Below are 21346 nucleotides of genomic sequence, written 5' to 3' on the forward strand. Positions count from 1 at the left end.
TGAAAACAGTATTTCTTATAACTCAGCAGTGTAATGCATCATAAAACAATATCATTCATTCACAATAAATCAGCAGTCTAATCTAATACAAATCAGTTTAATAAATCTAATAGTTATCACCTCTTCAGAAGAATAAAGCAAACTAAAACTACATAATAATTTCACAATCATTAATCAGGGATATAACATGGCATAAGATAATATAATAATCTCACAATACCTACCCATACCCATCTTTTACAAAAACGTGGATTATTTTAAAGCAGCTGTTTTTTATTATGACAGAAGATTGTGTGTGTTGGCATTTGCTGTTTCTGTGATTATGACATGTGGTCAGAAGTGGAACAGAATTGTTATCTTCTGCTGCCATTAGGTGGAGCCATTACACGGCCCCTGCAGGATGTGACAGTGGCGGAGTCTCAGACTGCTGAGCTTGAGTGTGAAGTTGCAAATGCCAATGCTGAGGGCAAGTGGCTTAAGGAGGGCCAGCCCATTGACTTCAATGAGAATGTGGTGAGTGAGGTGAACGGGGCCATCAGGCGCCTCATCATCAACATTACCAGGCCACAGGATGTCGGAGAGTATACCTACCAGGTGGCCAACTCCAAAACTACAGCTAATCTCAGGGTGGAGGGTAAGTACTAGCTTCCCACTACCACACACACATAGTGTTCACATAACCAAGATGAATAAAACAGGACGTTTACTGGGAATGTACTGAGGTAAATTAAATACGACAATCAAAATAAAAGTAGTTATTGAAAGAAAATTTAAAAATTAACATTTTGTGGGAAAAATGCAAAGTGAGTCCTGAAAACTGAAAGATTTTGTCTGTCTGCATTGCATATTATATACAGCTCTAAAGGTTATCTGGGAATGTCCTGTTCATCTGTCGGAAAAAAATAATGAGTTGGTAAATGTTTGTTTAAACTTTTATGATAGTTTCAGACAGATTCACTATCAGCATATTTGCAATAGTTATTATATATATGTTATAGCTATAGTAACTATAACTAGAAAGTGAAAATTTCAGAAGAAATTTTAAGTGTGCCTATGCCGCTGCTAATCAGTGTAGTTTGCCATTCATATGGCTACAGAGAGCAAAACTCAGCAGAGCAGCCATTCTCCACCATGAACTATGGTAAAAACAAACACCGCTCGCACCTCACAGATGACAGCTTACAGTTTTGTGTAAAGATGAAGTTACTTCATCAGCCGCCGATTTGCAGACGCTGTGCACACAGGTTCATGAGCAGAAGTCCCATTGTACCACGGCAGACCCGACAATGTTTGCATGAACACGCTTTGAAGCATTACGTTATGGACCACTTTTCACACATGGTTGGTTTACCCACACAGCCGGCTGTAGCTTTTCAACTCACAGCCCGACACACACCCAAAAAACAGCCGAGAGATATGACGAGAGAAGAAACGGCTTCATTTTCGGAGTTTGAAAACTGAGAGAAGGACAGATTTCCACCCCTCAAACAAACGTAATTTATGGCTCAACAGTAAGATGACTGTAAAAACTGCTTTGACTGTGAGTGTCAGCAGTGTCTGAAGATGAATTGGCACAAGCCTCATGTCCTAACTTTGCTTTGTTAAAGAGATATGACGATTTGAAAATGCCTCTCATTAGAGAGTTCCAGCGCTGATTTTGAACAAACTCTCCATTGACTTTCTATGGAGAGTTTTAAGACTTTGTGTTGCTCTGAGGCGATTTGATAAAAATCTGTAACTTCCACAACAGTGATAGTGACATTTTCTGAAAGCCAGCAAAAATCCCCACTTTTTGATGTATAATTTGTGGAGGTTGAGTGGAAATTGAGCGAGTAGCAAGAAGTTGTTCGGACATGAAGAGAAACTTCAGAAAGGACCAGTGCTCACTCTGAGTTAATTGCATAGCAACCATAACAACGCATGTATTTTCTGAAAAATCACAAAGCTGCAACTGAAAACTTAAAGAGGTATAAGATTAAAACGGTAGAAGATATGAAAAAGCTGAATCACACAGGAATAGCCCAATCATTTGAGAACGTTTTAAAGTTTGAATGGAGTTTCTACGTGAAAGTATGAGGATGTAGTTAAGTTTCAAAAACAAGCAAGTTTTAGCAGAATTTTAGAAATTTCCCATTCATTTCAATGGGACAAAAAATTGCATAAAAAGCTTAATATTTTAAAAAGTATAATAGTTAAAAGTACAAAAAGATATAGCAGGAATGAGCAGAAACAGCAGAATATTCATCACAGTGATGAGACACACTCATCACTGTGTGGATATTGTCCAATAGGAATGGAGCCAAGTTCCTGGAAGTTGCATTCCATTCAGAAACAATGGAAATCCCAATCCTCTTGGATTTATAATCCAAAACGGCAAAAATAAGTAGAGAAAAAGTCAAAAATCATAAATCCAATTAGTGAGTCCACAGTGTTGGCATTGGTTGTTCCTCTGGTGTTACTTGCTATAATTTCACCTCAATAACGGTGGCTGTGACATCCATCCACCATTACTGACACCTCATCTGACTTAAATTCATTTTAACATAATCTCTTCTTAATTCAAATACAGAGGAATATATTTCTCACTTTTTCTCTCCATAACTCTGTTTATTTGTCCCATTATATTCAATATGATTTCTTTTATTAAATCATGCACGTTAAAATCAGACATTCTTTTAGATTAGTGGCTCCTCAGGATCGCTCACTCCCCCCCCATCCTCCACACCCACAGCCTCTGAGGTCATCACCACACACACACTCAGTGAGAGGCCTCCACCTAGAATCATTATTATAGATTATATTTTCTTATTTGTATGTCGGTTAAATTTATACCTGATTATATTCTGATCACTATTAGGAAGCTAAACATAATTAACCATCAGCAAAATCCCATCATGTTAATCTGTGTTTAACACTTGCAACATACTTCATGTATGATGATGATGATGGGTTGGCGACACATTTCTTGTTTCAGCCACACTCTGACACTAATCTGCCAAGGACGAAGCTGGATAATATCTACATATTTGAATAATTTTCATTACTCAAACTGCATTTTTTCATTCAACATATTAATTAGACTTATATCGTGATTGTATGTTTGATTAAAAATAAAGATGATTTATGAATAAAAGCACATACAGATAGACTCCATTTAGCACTCTGCATCACTTTTAACATAAGAGGCTGGATGTTAAGAACTTGTACTCTCAGATGTGATGAGAGGTAAGCCGGGGGCACTTCAGTCTCTGTCTGTCCCACCTCTCCTGACAGAACTAAAATGCTTTCAAAATTAATGAATCACCTCTGTGTGTATACATTAAAGTTAGCAGAGTTTTATATTTATATGCAGGAGTGAAGATCAAGAAAACTCTGAGGAACCAGACTGTGACGGAGACCCAGGAAGCAGTGTTCACGCTAGAGCTCACACACCCAGATGTGAAAGGATCCCAGTGGATTAAGAATGGGGTGGAACTGCAAAACAGCGAAAAGTACGAGATCATCTCCAGTGGCGTGGTCCAGACGCTGAAGGTGAAGGACTGCAACATACAGGACGAGTCTGTTTACTCCTTCAAACTTGGAAAACTTTCTGCCAATGCCAGACTCAACGTAGAGAGTAAGTGTCAGACTTTATCAGCCTTACATTCTGCACTCACATAACCAAGAATTGTGCACAATTTTGTCATGTATCATCATCGCCCTTGACTGCTTAAAAATTTGAGTGCTTTATCTGCTACTTTTTTTCCTGCAGAAATCAAAATCGTGAAGAAGATAAAAGATGCAACGTCTCTGTTGGATGGCACAGCCTCCTTTGAGATGAGCCTCTCACATGACAACATCCCTGTTAGGTGGATGTTTAAAGGTTTGGAGCTGACGTCAAGTGAGAAGTGCAAGATTCTGTCTGAGAGGAAAGCACACAAACTGATCCTGAAGAATCTGGACAGCAGCGATGCAGGAGAGTACGTGGCTGTGGTTGGACACTTGCAGTGCAGTGCCGTGCTCACCGTGGAGGGTATGTAGCACTATAAGACAAACTACATGTGAAGTCTTGCAGTTAGATGGCAAGATTGTAACCCCAAGCTGCTCTCTGACACATCCATCAGAGTATGAATGTTAGATCTAAAGCACTTAAGCACAGATTGCAGGTAGAGTGAAAAGCAGTCCATCCACTTACTGAAGAATATAAAGGATGTTTATGGTGTTTGAGATCAGAAGAATATTTGTGTAATCTTTTGTTATTCATGTCTTGTGACCTGATTTACTACATGCAGCTCTGCAGGTCACTAAACCCATGAAAAGTGTGGAGGTACCAGAGACTCAAGTGGCCACATTCGAGTGTGAAGTCTCCCACTTCAATGTGCCGTCCACCTGGCTGAAGAACGGAGTGGAGATTGAGATGAGTGACAAGTTCAGGATTGTGGTTCAGGGAAAACTCCATCAGCTGAAGATCATGAACACCAGCAGAGACGACTCTGCAGAGTACACCTTCGTTTGTGGCAACGACCAAGTGTCTGCAACACTTACCGTCAACCGTAAGAATTCTGACGGGGGGTAAATAATTTCTAAATTATATAAACACCTAATTTAACATATTTTAAGCTTTAAAGTTTCAGAATTCTCACTATACATTTGAGCTATAATACTATTCTGTCCTCAGAGTGCTAGTTTGTCTTTAGATTGTGTACATCAGAGAAACTGGGTTGTATTTTCTTCATCTGAGGTACAGGAAATCATAAAACAAAATAAAAGTATCTCAATAACTGCTGGACAGTAATAGCTGAAATTCTTCAGAAGCAAACATAGTGAATGTGTCTTTTTGTATTTCCCTCAAATTTCGTCCTCCAGCGGTTCTGATCACCTCCATGCTGAAGGACCTGAATGCCCAAGAGAGAGACACTATCACCTTTGAGGTCACCGTCAACTATGAAGGCATCACGTACAAATGGCTGAAGAACGGCGTGGAAATTAAGTCATCGGACAGGTGCCAGGTCCGCAGCCGGCAGCTTACGCACTCCCTCACCATCCGAAATGTTCACTTTGGAGACGGGGGAGAGTACAAGTTTGTGGCTGGCTCTGGTGCCACCACTGCTAATCTCTTTGTTGAAGGTAACCTGGTGCTGAGCACGTTTACAGTCTGTAGGGGTGAGAAATGTTACGAAACGTCTCTGAAAATGTTGTTCTTTTCAGCTCGTGTGATTGAATTCACCAAGAAGATCAAGGACATAAAGATCACAGAGAAGAAGAAGGCGGTTTTTGAGTGTGAGGTTTCTGAGCCAAACATCCAGGTGATGTGGATGAAGGATGGTCAGGAGATGGACATGTCTGAGGAAAGGTCTGTCAGTGCTCGTTAAAGCTTGGCCACACTTAATCTGAAAATCACTATTACCAGCTTCTCCTTCCTTTAGACAGTGACAGCTTTTAGAGGTTAATTGTGAGTTGGATATCTTCCGCCTTGTATCCAAAGGTATATTGTGACAGCAGAGAAGTATGTTCACCGCCTCGTGATCCAGACGGTTCGAATGTCTGATGCTGGGGAATATTCAGTGGTAGCTGGATCAAGTGTCTCCAAGGCCCGGCTCACTGTGGAGGGTCGCGACATTCGGATCTCGGAACCTCCTGAGCGGGAAATTACGGTGAGTTCATTATGTTTCAGAATAAAACTTGTGTCTTTCAGGCAATGACAGTTTGAGGATTAAAGATGATTCACTGTTTTATAAGACTGCTCATTTATTTAATTGTAATGAGTTTCATCTTATTTTAATCCTAAGTTAACTTTTGCAACCAAGGCTGCTCTGTTTCAGAACCATTTCTTTTTTTTTGAATACACAGGAGTTACACAGGGTCTGGTGGAGAAATTACTGTCAATTTGGTGCATCTATATTTTTTAGCTTGGAAAGACACGGGTTAAATTTACAGATACTGAACCCGAGATTTACATTTTTATTTCTCTTTTATTTCTTATTTAGAAATATGTCTTAAAGTAATAAGGCATAAAGATACACTAGAAACAGTGTGTGAATATTTATATATTATTCTGTTCTCTCTCTGTGGAAGCAGTGACCTTAAGTCAAAAGGAGAATAACGATTGGCCATAAAAAGTAAAACAAAAAACTATTAATGTTTACATGAACCTATCAGGTTTGTCATTCCCCCACAACATGTTTTACTGCACTCACATTTTAAAAAAGGAACTTTAATGGTGAAATTTTAGGTGCTTGGTGATTGTATTTAATGACATTTTCAACAGAAAATAGGGCCTAACCCTATTATTGTAGGGTCTATCTTACAATATAAAGCACCTTGAGGCAACTGTTGTTGTGATTTGGCGCTATATAAATAAAATTGAATTGAATTGAACAGAGATAGAAATGTAAATATTACACTATCCCCTCCTAGGTTCTGGAGAAACACCGTGCAACCTTTGAGTTTGAAGTGAATGAAGAAGATGTGGAGGGTCACTGGCTGAAGAATGGTGTGGAGATCCAGTTCTCGATGGAAGACAGATTTAACTACGTGACCATCAGGAAGCTGCATCGCCTCACCATCTCAGAGACCTACAGGAGTGATGCTGGGGAGTACACCTTCATCGCTGGCAAAAATAGAAGCACCATGCAGCTTCGAATAAACAGTAAGTCCAGAGAAAGAATGATGTGTACAGTATGACTGAACACTACAAACTGGTTGTTTCTTGTATGTTTCTAAACAGGACATTTATTTCAAACTTCCTCATCAGTGATACAATTGTGCTTTGAAGGTTACATATACTCATCATTCTGACAATTGTGGCTTTATAATTATTTCTTTGAGCTGTTATTTTTAAGGGTAAAATGTCTGTTCAGCATATATCTTTAATGACTTAAATAAAATTAGAATTGGGTGCATTTGAATTTATTTAGGACTTCTCTCTAATCCACACAGGTATACGTACAAGCTCAAGTATATACAGTGGTCCCTCACTATAATGCGGTTCACCTTTCGCAGTCTTGCTGTTTCGCAGATTTTGTGTGCAATTTTGCATGCTTTTTGTGTTTGTTTTTTTGTCTTTACAGCGCATTGTGTTCTGCGTCATGATTGGCTGTAGGCCACTGTCAATCGATCTCGTGCCATATCTCCTGCACAGTACAGAATGCGTTCAGCTTGTCAAATTTACATAAATATTTGATCGCTAGCAGTGTGACTCTGAAGTGCTGCACTGTATGTTTGTAAGTTTTCTCCCCAACAAACAACAATGTTGATGAAACGCTTTGCACCGTCAAAGGCAGCCGCTGGTGTCTTTGGTTTCATTCTATAATACTGGACTTATTTTTCAGGTTTGAACTTTGAGAGAGTTTAAACACGAGAGAAAAGTGTGAAAATGTTCGTGCCTGTCTAAGAAAAGTGTATAAAGTATGTAGTGAGGAGTTTTACAGCCTTAAATTATCTATAATAATTGTAAAAAATAAAGTTGGCTACTTTCACCTATCGCGGGTTATTTTTAGAACGTAACTCTAGCGATAAATGAGGGACCGCTGTGCACACAGAAGTGCTGCTGAAGGTACCAGCAGGCCGAAATGCAGTCATGGAAGGATGGACACAAGGAAGCAATTTATATTGCATTACGAAAGGTCCAGGAAACAAAACATGAAGCACAAAAGGGAAAACTAAATCCACCCACAGAGAACAGCAATCAGGAAAGTGGAGATGTGGGGAAAGCAAGACACAGCTGAACAGAATTGGATGATGAGAAAACTAAAAGCAAGGCACAGAGGACAATGAATCAAAATAACACAGGAAGTGAAATATGGTAACCAAATACATAGACACACATGAAATTAACACAGGGGAAGTGACATGAGAGGATGGAGCAAGAAACATTGAACAAGGAGCAAACTAACACAAACGCAAACAGAACAAATTATGTAGTTTTCATGCCACTGTATATTCCAGTTAAACCTTATCTCTAAAATCTCTGCCTCGTTCAGTCCCTGAGCCTCCTCAGATCCTTCGCCACATGGAGCCCCAGTCGGTGGAGGCTGGAAAACCAGCTCGCTTCTCAGTCCAGGTGAGCGGTGTTCCCCAGCCTCAGGTCTTCTGGTACAAAAACTCCCAGGCTCTCTCCGCTGGCTTCAAGTGCAAGTTCCTGCACGATGGCAACGAGCACACACTGCTGCTCATCGAGGTCTTTCCTGAAGACGCTGCTGTCTACACCTGTGAGGCCAAGAACGAGTATGGCACTGCCACAAGCACTGCAACACTCAATGTTGAAGGTGAGACATGGATATGACACACACACAATAAACACAAAAGAAATATGCAGAAACACGTGGGACACACATAGAATTCCCACTCCCAGCTGGCTGTCGGCCAGTTGCCAGCCACTGGGAGTCCCTCCCTCCTTCTCCCGGGGCCTATATTTCAGAGTTTCACCAAGAGATGGTGCGTGCTAGAAAACGTGACATTATAGGACTAAGATTAAAATGATGTCTAGACTTATATGTGAATTCCATAAATTTAAGGTTTTCCTACTTGATATTCAGTTTTGTATAGAACAGATTGTTGGTTTCTGCTGAAACTGGCATTTTTTCCTGAGTAGAGTGCATGCTCTCACCATTAGCCCAGAATCAGAGTTTTCATGGACACAGCTCTCCACCAGAAATAGTTTTTTCTGACTAAATAAACTGAACAGGTGTTTTCTGACAGGTCAGATCGTATCAGAAGGTGGAAATGACTTCTGCATATTTTTAAGTTGCACTTTATTATTAATTCAACATGATCATTAAGAGGTGATGATAGCTTCAATGTAATGCAAATAATGTAGGGCAGCTGAACATCAAGCACTAAAATAAGAAAAGCAAATTTTTTCTAAAGTTTGGGAAAAAATAAAGAAGACTATTTGTATAAGAGTGTCCTGTAAATACTTTTTGTCAGTGATTCCTAAAAAGGACCATGCACCGTGTTGAATGCTTTTCTCCTACCTGACAGCACGTGGAGTTTTTGCACTGCTAACTAACCAACTAACTAGAAAGTGTATGAATATTCAGTGCAAGCCTGCAGGGGACCCTCCACACTGCTCCTCCTGGTGGATACACATGATTTTACCACAGAATGCTCATTAATGGCGTTTAAAAACAGTTTATTGATTAAAAAACTACTTATAGTTGCGCCGTCAAGGAACAGTGAAGGAGACCGGTCAAGAATTGGCCAAGGACCCACCATGGCCCTGTCAGGGACCAGGCAGACATTGTAAGTGGCTGTATCTGTACTGATTCAGGTTCTTCTGTTGCAGTTTCAGAGGTGGTTTCTCCAGACTCCCCCGCTACTGTTGCTCCACCTGTCATCATCTCACCCATTGCCAGCACTTCAGCCTGCGAGGGTGCACCAGCTTGCTTCCAGTGCAAAGTCCGTGGAGATGGTAAAAAATACAATTTCTTATTGAGTGATGCAGAGATTTTTTTTATACTGAAACAAAGTGACAGTATTGCTCAGTTTCTCCTAATTACGCTGCACAGAATTTTAAGTTGAAACTTTATTCAAACCTGTGGCCACTTCCTGTCAATGGAATTTCCTACCTACGCATAAGTTTCAATAGTAGTAGTGTGTCCTTTGGTCTTCTCTTGAAGCCAGTGGAACCTCCCTGAAACTTGATAATGGTACGCGACTAATTAACCACGATCTGACTTATTTACTCTTGCTGTTGACCCACAGTGCAAATTTACTGCAGTATATTAACACAAGCCTTGCTTTTTCCTTTTTCAACCATCAAGATGTGAAGATAAGCTGGTTCCACAAGAAAACGGAAGTCAAACAGTCCGAATTCTTCAGGATATCTCAGTTTGATGACAGTTGTCAGCTGGAGATCTCCAGGGTTTATCCAGAGGATGACGGCGAGTATACCTGCATGGCCACAAACAATGGAGGGACAGTATCCTGCTCTGCAACTCTTACATTAGACGGTGAGTTTATTACTAAAAAGAAAGGCTGCTTTTCTTACTCTGAGACAATTGAAGTGTCAATAACAGAAGCTCACAGCAGTGCTGGTTTCAGATCAGCACACTGTCACTTTTTCTGCAGATTATGATTTGGTGTTTTGTTGTCTGGCGATAACAAATCCTACACATTTAGTTTTCAGAACTATAACAATAACAATAGTGGGCAAAAGAAAAAGGAAAAAAATCTGCCTGTGTAATGATGGCATTCATGCATCCATCCATCCATCGGCTGGAGCCTACAAGGTGTGGATCAGGGAACAATCTTTCATAAAAATACAAACAAGTAAATATCATTGTGTTTATTTTTTCCTTTTTCACCTGAGTTCTGTGTCAAAGGTTTTATCCACGCTTTCCTTACTGAAATATGACCTCATGAACCCCCAGTCAGTTTCAGTTTAGTGATTTGAAATACTAGTGGTGCAGCGCAGTTCCAAGGTGGGGACGCTCAGCCATGATAGTGAGGGACCATTTGCTCTGGTCCAAATAGTTTGGGTTGTTTTGAGTCTTTTTGTAGTTAGTTAGTTTAGTTTGTAGTTTCTGTTATTTTGTGAAAGGACAGAAGATATTCCCTTATTCCCAGCTCCTGACAGATCACACAAATGGTGCTTACTGGGATGTAAATGGAACAAAGTACACTGGGCCAATGAACATGCTTTATTTAAGGACAAAAGCAAACCTGGGACAGATCTGCCACCACCAACATCACTCGCCTAAAGATACCTTCAATTTGCCAAAAGCCAATTTCATCCAACCAATCACAAGCTGTACAGTGCCTCATAGGGGGGTGGCCCACTTTTATGCGTGTGTAGCTAGCATGCCAAAATCAGAAATAAGCTGGTTCCACAACCAACACTCGGTTCAGCCTAACAAGAATGAAAACACTGCCACTCTCATCGTAGTGGATGCTTTCTACTAGCATGCAGGCCAGTACTCCTGTAAGACTGCTAATACTGCTGAACAGGCCACGTGCTCAGCCACACTCACCATAAACGAAGAAGGTAACCCGTCCTTATTAGCTCCAGACAAAACACTTGTCAAGACAAAACTTGAGAGGATGTCCTGAACTGATGTGCAACATCACTGTCACATTAGCTACTAGTGGGATTTATTCTCTTTGAAATTCTTTTTCAATCAGAAAAACCTAACAAAAAAGCATCAAAACAGGAGCTGACAGAAGTTAGTAACCGACTAATGACTCATTTTAAGATACAGAATGTGAAGATGCTTCAAGGCATTTATTTTAGTGTGTTTGAGCGCACTGCAGTATTAAAAACAGCAAAGAAAAACAAAACAACAATGAAAAATTAATTGAGTCATTATGTCTGTATTGTTAAAAATAAACAAAAATTCCATTAAATAAAACATGCAATACAAAACTCAAATATGTTTTTATTAAAAAAGATAAAGCTGTGAATAACTGTATTTAACTGTAAACTGTTTAATTAATAATTACAAATTCATTATATTCAAATAATCACGGGTAAGCGTTTAAACAGATATTATTAACATATTTACATACATATTAGCCACCTAGCTTAATTGTTTCTGGTGATTAGGGGCCGTGGAATGCACTTTGGACGTTTTTTGCTCACTACTGACTTCAAGGCTTCAAATACATTTCCCCCCCGGTGGTAAAGCAACTTCTGCATGCAGTAATGCAGGTTCTGCGTGTGTGTCCGTTTCACACTTTGGAGAGGCAAAGCAGAATTATTTAGGTAGAATGTGCACACAAGTGCAGAAGAGGCTGCAGTCCCTGGCACCAATATACCATTACAATAACGTCCATGACCCGGGATAACAACTGTTGAATGGACCTAGGCTTCCCTCTATTAGAAGGTGCTAAGGCATCCTCACCCAGCCACAGAGAGGTCACCCAATCCTGAAAGTCCTGCACCCACAGAGATTAGAGGCCATCAGCCCTGTCAAGAATGATGCCATGTTTTGCTTGCAAAATAGAGCAAGGCGCTGGCAACTGCTTTTCCACGCAACCGTGACAGAAAAACTTTTATTTTGTATTCTGAGTGGGCTGGCACATTCTTGGTCCAACTGATGGACCTGACATCAGCCAGACAGGCTGTATAACAGTACCTGGGTGTTTACCTCCTCTTCCCCCAAATAGAAAATTATCCAAACACTCTGAGCCCCGCTCAGAATAAGGATATGGAAGCAATACTTTCTGTAGGGAAAGACATTGAGAGGGGTAGAAAACTGTCAGTCTTCTATGTAAATGTACAGAATATGTGAAGGAAATGTGCCTACATCTGCCCATGTTGGGATCAGTGTGTTGATGAAAAGTGAATAATATGTCATGTCTGTTCTTCACAGTGACTCACGTGAGAGAGCAGGCTGAAACCAAGACTGAGCTGGAAGTCAAAGGTAAGGTCATAAAGATTACTTTTCATCACATATTAGAACAAGCATTACTCCATCACGGATGGAGTGGAAAAACAACAGTTGGAGGAGCAGATTTCTCTCAACTGAATTTTGATTTGAAAGTAGTCTGTCACTGGATAACTCCAAGCTGTGGCTCACTGAAGCAGATAATTTGTTAGTGAGAGCAAAGTGATAACCGCTACATGAGTGGATGCTTTGTGTTGGATCGTACTTGTCATGCACCCATGCTTTTATCATTTCTATATTTCAGGATGAACTTTGACCTTCCACAGTTGCATGACATCTTTACATATATATATATATATATATATATATGTATGTATATATATATATATATATATATATATATGTGTGTCTTGATAGGAAACACTTTCTAAATTGTCTTTGATATTACATCTGGTCTTACTTTGATAATATTTTGTGGTTTCCTTCAGGTGAGAATTTGTTGAACTTGAGCAGTTTGCATCCAAAAGTTTATTTTATCTTTGGCATGAAAGTTCATCTGATTTTTTCCCAGAAAAACGCGGGTCTGTATTTTTTAAAGACATGGAGGATTGCCGAATCTGGAACTGATACCTTTCTCCTGCAAAATATTTCTTAGCCTGGCTTGCAGATAGTGGAATGTGATTCCTGTGGTTTGCTTTCTAAATAACCCCAGTAAACCTATATTAGTTCGAATAAACGCCGTCTCACCAAATTCTGCTGCTTCATTGGTTAATTTTGGAATATAATATTTGTTTTTAGAGAGTTCTGCATCTCATACGTGTGCATCTTTCATTCCCTGTTTAAGTTTAAGGATTAGAAAGGGCGTTTATTCTTCTGTCTGCAAGTCAGGTAAGAAATATTCTAGCATAAAACAAGTTTCAAGAACTAAAACACGCAAACGGTAGCAGTCCATCTTGAAAATATGCTTCTTTAATCACAACAAAATAATATATGTTTTGAAGAAATTTCCACAGACGAAGGATCAAAACTTCCTGCAGGTTTCTAATAAAAAGAATCAAGTCTTGCGTTTATTCGAACAAATATGGTGAGTGAATTTTCTTATGGCATTGTGAGTCCTTGCATGCATTTAATATTTCCATTAATGATTCATTCAAGTCCTTTTTTTCAGTTTTTACCCCTGGAAGCTGTGTTGGTCTGACAGTTGTCCATTTCTGTTTGCAGAACTGTTCTGTCCTCAAAGAAAAGAAGAAACTGTGCATTGCAGCACAGAACTCACTGCCACTTGGCAGCTTAGAGGAGCCTTCTCCGACACTGAGGATTTCATAGATCATGGCCTGGTGTCAGCCAATCGTTGCTCCAGCAGGACTTCATCCATCAGCTCATGGACAGAAAACATTAAACCATCTTTCACAAAGAAACTCAAGTTTCAGTCTGTCTTAGAAGGGGAGGCAGCAGAGTTCAAATGTAAACTGATTGCCTGTCCTCCTCCTACTATCCTCTGGTTTCATAATAACAGATCTATACCTAAAGAGCATAGACGCAGGATCTACACTGACAGCAGAATGCATGTTCACACTACCACTCTGGTTATTCATGGTGTCAAAGAAAAGGACTCGGGCAGTTATAAGGTAATGGCAATAAACATAGAGGGTTCTGCAGAATCCACAGCATCACTTCTGGTGTCACTGAGGGAAGAGCAGTCTGCTAACTATCTTGGCTTTATTAGACGCACTGCTAAAGCCCACGAGAGCATCGATACAATGGCAGAGCAGAGGAAAGAGAGGAAGTTTAGGGTTGACCTCAGATATGTCGGGTCTCCTTTTGACAAGATGTCCAAGGTCCATCAGGGTAGATCTCGATCTAAGAATGCTCTTGTGCGTACTGTGTACTTCATGCCTGGTTCCCATTCAGAAGACAAGGAACCAGAAAAGGAGTCCAAGCGGTTAGAAACGGCCTCTGAGCGTGCCCTGTCCCCTACCCCGATGTTTGACAGGTCTGAGCGCTTCAACGACAGATTCAGTGATATCTACTGTGACCGACGCACTGGCACCAGGTTCAGTGATAAGTTCAGTGACAGGTGCAGTGACAGATACAGTGAGAGGTTCAGTGACACTGAGAGTCTCCACAATGAGGTAAGAACAAAACTTACTACACTCCAAAAAGCTGTCAAACAGAAAAAGAGGCTTTCTATTTCCACCATGTCTTCCTCTGAGTTTGAGTTAGAATCTGTTGCCAGCGAGTCAAGCTATGCAGATTATGTTGAGAGACTTAGGGTCAAGCCTGCTTCTCTGCCTGATGTTCAGCATTTCAATCGACCCTTTGATTTGGGTGAGACTTATAGGGAGTTTCAAGGTAAAACCTCTAGCAGGCACCCCGCTGAGCCTTGTGTTAGACATTCATTCGAGCCTCAGTCGAGAACCAGGGCCATCCAATTAATGAGAGGTGAGCTGGTCAATACAAGTGTGTCAGGAACAGAAAAGACATCAGACGACAAACATTCAGAGAAACTAGAGGAAGAAAAAGTTAAGGGTTTTGTTGAAATGCAAGCAGATGTGGTTGATGACCATAAGGTGCAGGTTACAAATGTTGGGATGACGGCATGTAATCTTGAAGGACCGTTCGATGAGAAAGTGGTTTACCCAGAAACTACAATGTACACTGAAAGTGTGGAACCTGTTAAAAGTGTGCCTTCTCAAGAAGCAACATTACTCATACAGTCGACCATGCCAAAGTCAGTCACATCTACCAGAGAGAAGTTTCTTAGAGAAGACACAGCAGCAACAGAAATAGCTGATCCGTGTAAAGAAGCATTTGCTGGGGAGGATTTGAGGGCTCGTTACGAGAAGAGCCTGGAAGCTGAACGAATAGCTTGTCAGGAGAAACTCCTTGCCCTGAGGATCAGGAAATGGCAGCAAGGAAGTAGGATGTCAGAAGAGGAGACATATGATCCTGAAACTGATCTGCCCATTGTCCCTGAGGCAAAGTCCACAGAGCCCACAGGGCACATTTACGACCAGCAGGAGAAAGGAGCAACTGTGGAACCTGAGGCCATACACTCTTTTTTTCATGAATCACTCAAAAAAGAGGAATGGGAAGATAATCCTGAAGGAGTGGCTCAATCAACACCCACATCTACAATAAAGGTGAGAAGCAGAGAAGTGGAAAGGTCTGCCTCTGTGGGTACAAAACCTTCCACAGTGACAATTGGGCTAGAAGAAGACACAGCACCACGGACACTGATGCACAACTCCCCAAGAATAAAAGCTAAAGCAGCAGAAGAAGAAAAGGAGTTGTCACCAAGAACAAAACCAAGGCCAGAGGACAGATTTAGAATTTCAGGGAGATTTATTAGTGAAAAGGTAACACCAGACAGAAAAGGGGGAAAACAGGTTGAGCCATGCGATCAGTTTGCAGGCAAGCTTTTTAGAGCTCCGTATGAGAAGAAGCTAGAAACTGGAGGAACTGAATGCGAAGAGAAACGCCTTCCCTTAGGGATCAGGCAGGAAGGCATGAGAATATCAGAAGAGGAGACATTTGACCCAGAAACCGATCTGCCTATTCCAGCAGAGACACAGTACAGGGAGAGTGAGGAGCACATTCACACCCCACAAGAAGTAATGGAGAAAAAGATAGCTCCTGTGCCACTGCCTATGGTACCTAAAGTCAAAGGTGTAGCAGAGCAGCTTGAAACATCTGCCCACTCGGTCAAAGCACAAGTGAAAACAAAACTAGAAGAACTGGAACATGAGAAACAAAAATTGCTGAGATTAAAAGCTAAAGCACCAGAAGCTGAATTTGAGTCTAGATCTGAAACAAAAGCTAGAGCAGAGAAGATGCTGTTTGAGAAGACAGGAGCAGAAAAGGAGCTCCAGCTGTCGAGGGAAAACATCTCAGACCTGAAGAGTGAGAGTGAGAAGTTTATTAGTGAAGAGGAGGCTTTGACTCAGCGAATAAGAAAGTGGCAACAGGATGTTTTAATGGAACAAGAGCAGACTGCAGAACTACAAGGTTATTCACCTTTCCAGGCAGGGAAGACCACTGAGGTTGGAACAAATCTCACAGAGGCCTCTGCTTTAGAACTGGCAAACAAAGTCAAAGAGAAATGTGTTGCTAGTGAGCCTGCTCCTGCTGGTTTCCAAGATCAGGAGGGTCAAACTCTGCAGTGGCCTCTGGCTGGTGAACTGCCAACAGAGGGCCGTGTGACAAGGCTGCAGAGGGACAGTGAGTACTTTGTAAGTGAGGAAGAGGCACTGGCTCAGCGCATACTAAAATGGCAACAGGATGCAGTTGAACAAGAGGATACAGCTGAGCTCGAGTCTGAGTGGCCCCAACTGCCCCTGACTTATTGTGAGCCCCATCATAGTGGCATGTCTCATGAAGCCCACCCCAGTGAACCCCCACCTCCACATTTATTTTCAACAGAAAAACCGTCAGTTTTTCAGCCCATTGCAAAGTGTGATCTGTCACCTCCTTTTGAGGCTTCTATGGCCAGGCACCCCGCTGCAGATGCTAGTTTGCTACACCATGTGGGTGCACCTGATGCCCCCGTAAGATATCAAAAGGACTCTCAGGCTTCATCAGTTCAGAAATACTCTCCAACCCAGCTCACTGGTCATCCTTATGAGGAATATGAACGTACTTCTGCCTCTTATGAGAGCCATCGTGAGCCTTCCCCAGTCAGGAGAAGCTCCCCATCCCTTAGTCGACACAATGATTCAGAAAGAGAGGGAGTGATGAGGTTGAGAAGGGACAAGTATGCTATGCATGCTGATAAATCCAGCAGGCAACACTTCCAGTCAGAGGTAAGAGAAGAGAGAGACATGGAAAAGGAGATGGGAACTGCAAGAGAAAACACTGAATGGAAACAACACAGGGATGAAAGAAGTGGAGATTTGAGAAATCTGAGATCTACACAGGGTAAGGAGATGACTACTGAAATAGGTGATATAAAGAAGGAAGAGAGAAGAGTTGAAAATGTGGAGTTAAACATAAAAGATCTTGGAAGTCTTGGAGGCTCACATCCAGTATTTGTTAAAGAAATATCTTCACTTAAAGTAAAAGTTGGCGAGATGTCTGAGTTTATCTGCCAGTTCCAAGGTGATCCTCCACCTACTGTGAACTGGCTCAAAGACGGCCATCCAGTGGACCACAATCCTGACTATGATATCATACAGAAATCTAATAACTCGAAGCTCACCATATTCTATCCAACAACAGATCACGAGGGCACATATGACTGTATCATAACCAATAAACATGGCAAATCCATCTGCAGTGCTACTCTTGAAATCTCTAACAAAAAGGTGCCAAAAATGTCAGGAGTCACACCGGATGTGGTAAAAATACAAGCACCAATGAAGGAGGAAAATCAGGAGAGTCTGATTGAGGAGCAGTTTCAGACCTACACTGATTCAGGAAAGGTAACGTTAAAGGTGCCTCAGATGGAGATCATTAAACGCCGCAGCTCAGATGAATCTTTTAGCACCTCACCCGTAGAAATCCGAATTACAGCTGCCACCCCCATCCCTGAGATGGCTGAGGAAATTGCTGTGGACAAACCTCAGGTATATACAGAGGGAATGTCATCTGGACCGAGTAGTGAAGCAGCATCCCAGACTGTCAGACACAAATTTACTTTCTCATTTGATGTGGTTGGTGAAGCTCCCTGTGTAGTCACTGAATTAGAGAATATAACCTGTTCTGAGGGCGAAACAGCTGTCTTGAAGTGTGTTATAACTGGTGAACCTGCTCCAGAGGTCACATGGTATCATGACCATATTTGCCTTGAAGCTACTGTTGGAAAATATAGTACTGAGATACATGATAAAATGTACATGCTGTATATCAGCAATTTTACGTACCCCGATGCTGGACTGTACAAATGTGTTGCTAAAAATAAGCTGGGAGAGGTAACCAGTATCTCTGAAGTTTCTTATCAAGTTGAAAAACCTAAGAAACTGTCAGAAGGTGTTGATTTCACCCCATCTCAGACAGAGAGGAAGTCTCCTTATGGCTTAACTGAGGATTTCAAGAAACCTGACATCTTCCAAAAAGCTCAGGATAGTGTTGTGCTGCCAAAAGTTAAACCTCCGAGTTCACAAGCTCCAACAGACATGCCTGTCAAAACTACTATATCCAGACCCAGTCTCTCTAGAGAGCCTCAGGTTATATCTGGCTGTGGTCTGCAAGGTTCTGCTGCTGTAATTAAAGTTTCTCAGATTAAACAGGCTTTCGAGTCAACATCACCAATTAGATTAACGGAAAACCTTTCTCTGGAAGAGGAAAGAAAGAAAACACTGTTCCCAGAGGAGTTTATACCGTCTGTTGCCATGTCTCTTAACCAGCAGGAAGAGGTAAAGCCACATAAACCTGATACTATGCATACAGAGAGCTGTGACCAGCTTGCTTCACCTACAATCGGAAGTGAAAGTTCTTACAAAGCCTCTCATGCTCCAGTAGAATCCAACAAGCCCATCGCTTTTGAAACCTCCCAGGTCACTGATGTCAGTAAGGAAGTTATTTCACGAGTAAGTTGTGGTGCAGTTAAAGAGTTTATTGAGGAAATGTGGGAGTCTCCAGAGGTGGTGAGACCAGGGTCACAGGAACTTGGCCTGCTCCCTCAACACACTGAGGCGGGTGAAGTGGAGAGATTTAGGTGGGAAACATTTGACAGAACTGGCAGCCACATTGCTTTCGAGTCTGAGAAAGTACCTGCAGGAAGCTGCTTTCCCACACTTTCTTCTCAACCTGAAGGAACTGTTAAGCCCAAACAAATTTCTAAATCTCTAAAACCAGCAAGCCAAAGTGCAGTTCCAAGGGTTTGCTCTGTAGAAAGTGAGGCTAAAATCTCATGTATGGCAAATTATTCTGACCATGCTAGTGTTGGGAGGGGTTTAGAAGAAGTAGAAGAACATGTGAAGCGTGATGTGAAAGGATTAGAAGAGGAATTTGAGTTAATGTTAGAGCATGTGCGTAAGGAGGGTGAGCTTTCTGGTGATAAGCTTATTTCCATACAGGAGCCCACTAAGGCTAAAGCCTATAATGAGGAGCTGATTTCGTTCCCAGAAGTATCTATGGACAGCGGTGTTTTTGGTAGTATGCTAGAATCCCAGGATGACAAGAGAGAAATATCAGAGAACATAGTGGTTGATGATCTAATTGAGTCTCCTACACAAATTAAGGGTGAAGATGAGAAAATTGAGGTTCGCTTGAAGTCAGAACCTGAAACATTTATTGTCAAGCCTAAAGTACTCACAACAGCGAACCCACTTGGTCGGTCTACAGCTGCTGCTGACCGTGGAAAGGAAGGAGATAGTATGGAAAGAGACTCAGCAGATCAAGCTAGGGGAGCAGCAGCAGCAGCTGGCTCCATAGAGGAAGAGGAGGTCACTTTTGGTGCAGTGTACAACTACTACAGTCCTCCTCCAGACTGGGGGAGGCCGCTGTCCCCTGAGTCTGAGATGTCCATAGAGATTGGCAGCACTGTGAGTGAAGACATAGTTGAGGTAGCTGAGAGGTTCTACACCCCAGGCTCCTCTACTGAAGTCTCACAACCAATTGCACAGTCCTTTCACACTCCAAAGTCTCCCGTGTTCTTTCATACTCCAAGTTCTGATGAATCTGGTGGGTTTAAGACCCCTCAGGAATATCCATTCTCCCCTGTAGAATACAAGAGACCATCAACAGAAGACTCATGTGAGAGGTTCTTCTCACCTGTTCAATTCCTAACCTCTCCTACTGATGAGGGCATCGAAAAAACTCTATCTGGAATGAATGTGGATGAAAATCAATTCCTCAGCCAGGCTAGAGGCTCTTTGGGGTTGTCAACCCTGCAGGAGAAAGTGCAGGGAATCCCTCCGGCCTTCCTAAAACCTCTCATGAAGAAAAACGTGTTTGAGAATGACACATTAACATTTCATGCTGAGGTGTTTGGCCTACCTTCCCCAGAGGTGAATTGGTTCCGCAACAAAACCCAGCTGCTAGCAGATGACAGAGTTACTATAGAGCGAGATGGTGACAGCATCTCACTAACAATTCAAAATGTCACTAAAGCTGATCAGGGGGAGTATATTTGCGAAGCTGTGAATTATGTTGGAGAAGCCAGAAGTGTTGCTGTAGTGATCGTTGTATCACAGGAAGTAAGGTTTACGCCCGTCCCACCTGCTGTCTCCCATCAGCACGTCATGAAGTTTGACGTGGAGGAAGATGACTCTTCTCGTTCGCCATCTCCTCAAGAGATTCTGCTTGAAGTAGAGCTGGATGAAAATGAAGTCAAAGAATTTGAGAAACAGGTGAAGATCATCACCATACCTGAATACACAGCTGACAATAAGAGTATGATCATATCTCTGAATGTGTTACCAAGTATTTATGAGGAGGGTGCTGTGGACTTTGTCACCCAGGAGCATGATGACTTGAAAATAGCATTCGAGGTCACCGAGATGCCCCCACGGTTCATCAATCCAATCTGTGACATGGAAACCCCAGAAGGCACCACTGTAATGTTTGAGTGCTCACTTATGGGAATTCCATCTCCCATCGTATCCTGGTTCAAAGGTGATAGAAAAATTCCTCAAAATAATAAAAAATACTTGCACTCTTCTGATAGTGACAATCATTTCCTGAAGATTTGTAAAGTCACAACACAGGATAGTGGCGTGTATACCTGCAGGGCAATTAACATTGTCGGAGAGACTCTGTGTAGGGCTTCCCTAGTGGTGTTAAGTGCCAAGGATTTCTCGGGAAAGACCAGGGGCAGGGAGCTGACCGCTGTGTCCCTCGGCAGTGCCAAAGTCCAGCCCCAGAGATTTGACTTGATGGTTGGCAACACATCATTTGATGGTGAACAGGTGTCAGAAATTGAGCTTGAGTTTGATTTTGAACAAGAAGCTGATGAGTCACAGCGGGCAGTCAGGTTGGTGGCCAACACTGACAATAAAACAAGTGAAGAGGGAGAGAAATATGTCAGCATTGACTTTGATGTATTTGCTGAGACAGCAAAAGATGAAAAGATAGAATTTAAAGGTAAGTCCAGTGAT

General features: G+C 41.7%; 1 protein-coding gene across 1 annotated transcript in view; it reads left to right on the forward strand.

The window, feature by feature from the left end:
- Window positions 1-21346, forward strand: part of ttn.2 (titin, tandem duplicate 2) — a 217539-nt gene that overhangs the window by 23501 nt on the left and 172692 nt on the right. Inside the window, 15 exon segments of the mRNA XM_039599816.1 lie at window positions 374-634; window positions 3353-3616; window positions 3752-4012; window positions 4272-4532; window positions 4846-5106; window positions 5188-5332; window positions 5465-5633; window positions 6397-6628; window positions 7962-8246; window positions 9266-9391; window positions 9744-9932; window positions 10632-10706; window positions 10709-10966; window positions 12294-12344; window positions 12802-12806. Coding sequence (XP_039455750.1) covers window positions 374-634; window positions 3353-3616; window positions 3752-4012; window positions 4272-4532; window positions 4846-5106; window positions 5188-5332; window positions 5465-5633; window positions 6397-6628; window positions 7962-8246; window positions 9266-9391; window positions 9744-9932; window positions 10632-10706; window positions 10709-10966; window positions 12294-12344; window positions 12802-12806 — 2843 coding nt within the window.

Source organism: Oreochromis aureus, linkage group 16, assembly GCF_013358895.1.
Source record: "Oreochromis aureus strain Israel breed Guangdong linkage group 16, ZZ_aureus, whole genome shotgun sequence".
Taxonomy (NCBI): domain Eukaryota; kingdom Metazoa; phylum Chordata; class Actinopteri; order Cichliformes; family Cichlidae; genus Oreochromis; species Oreochromis aureus.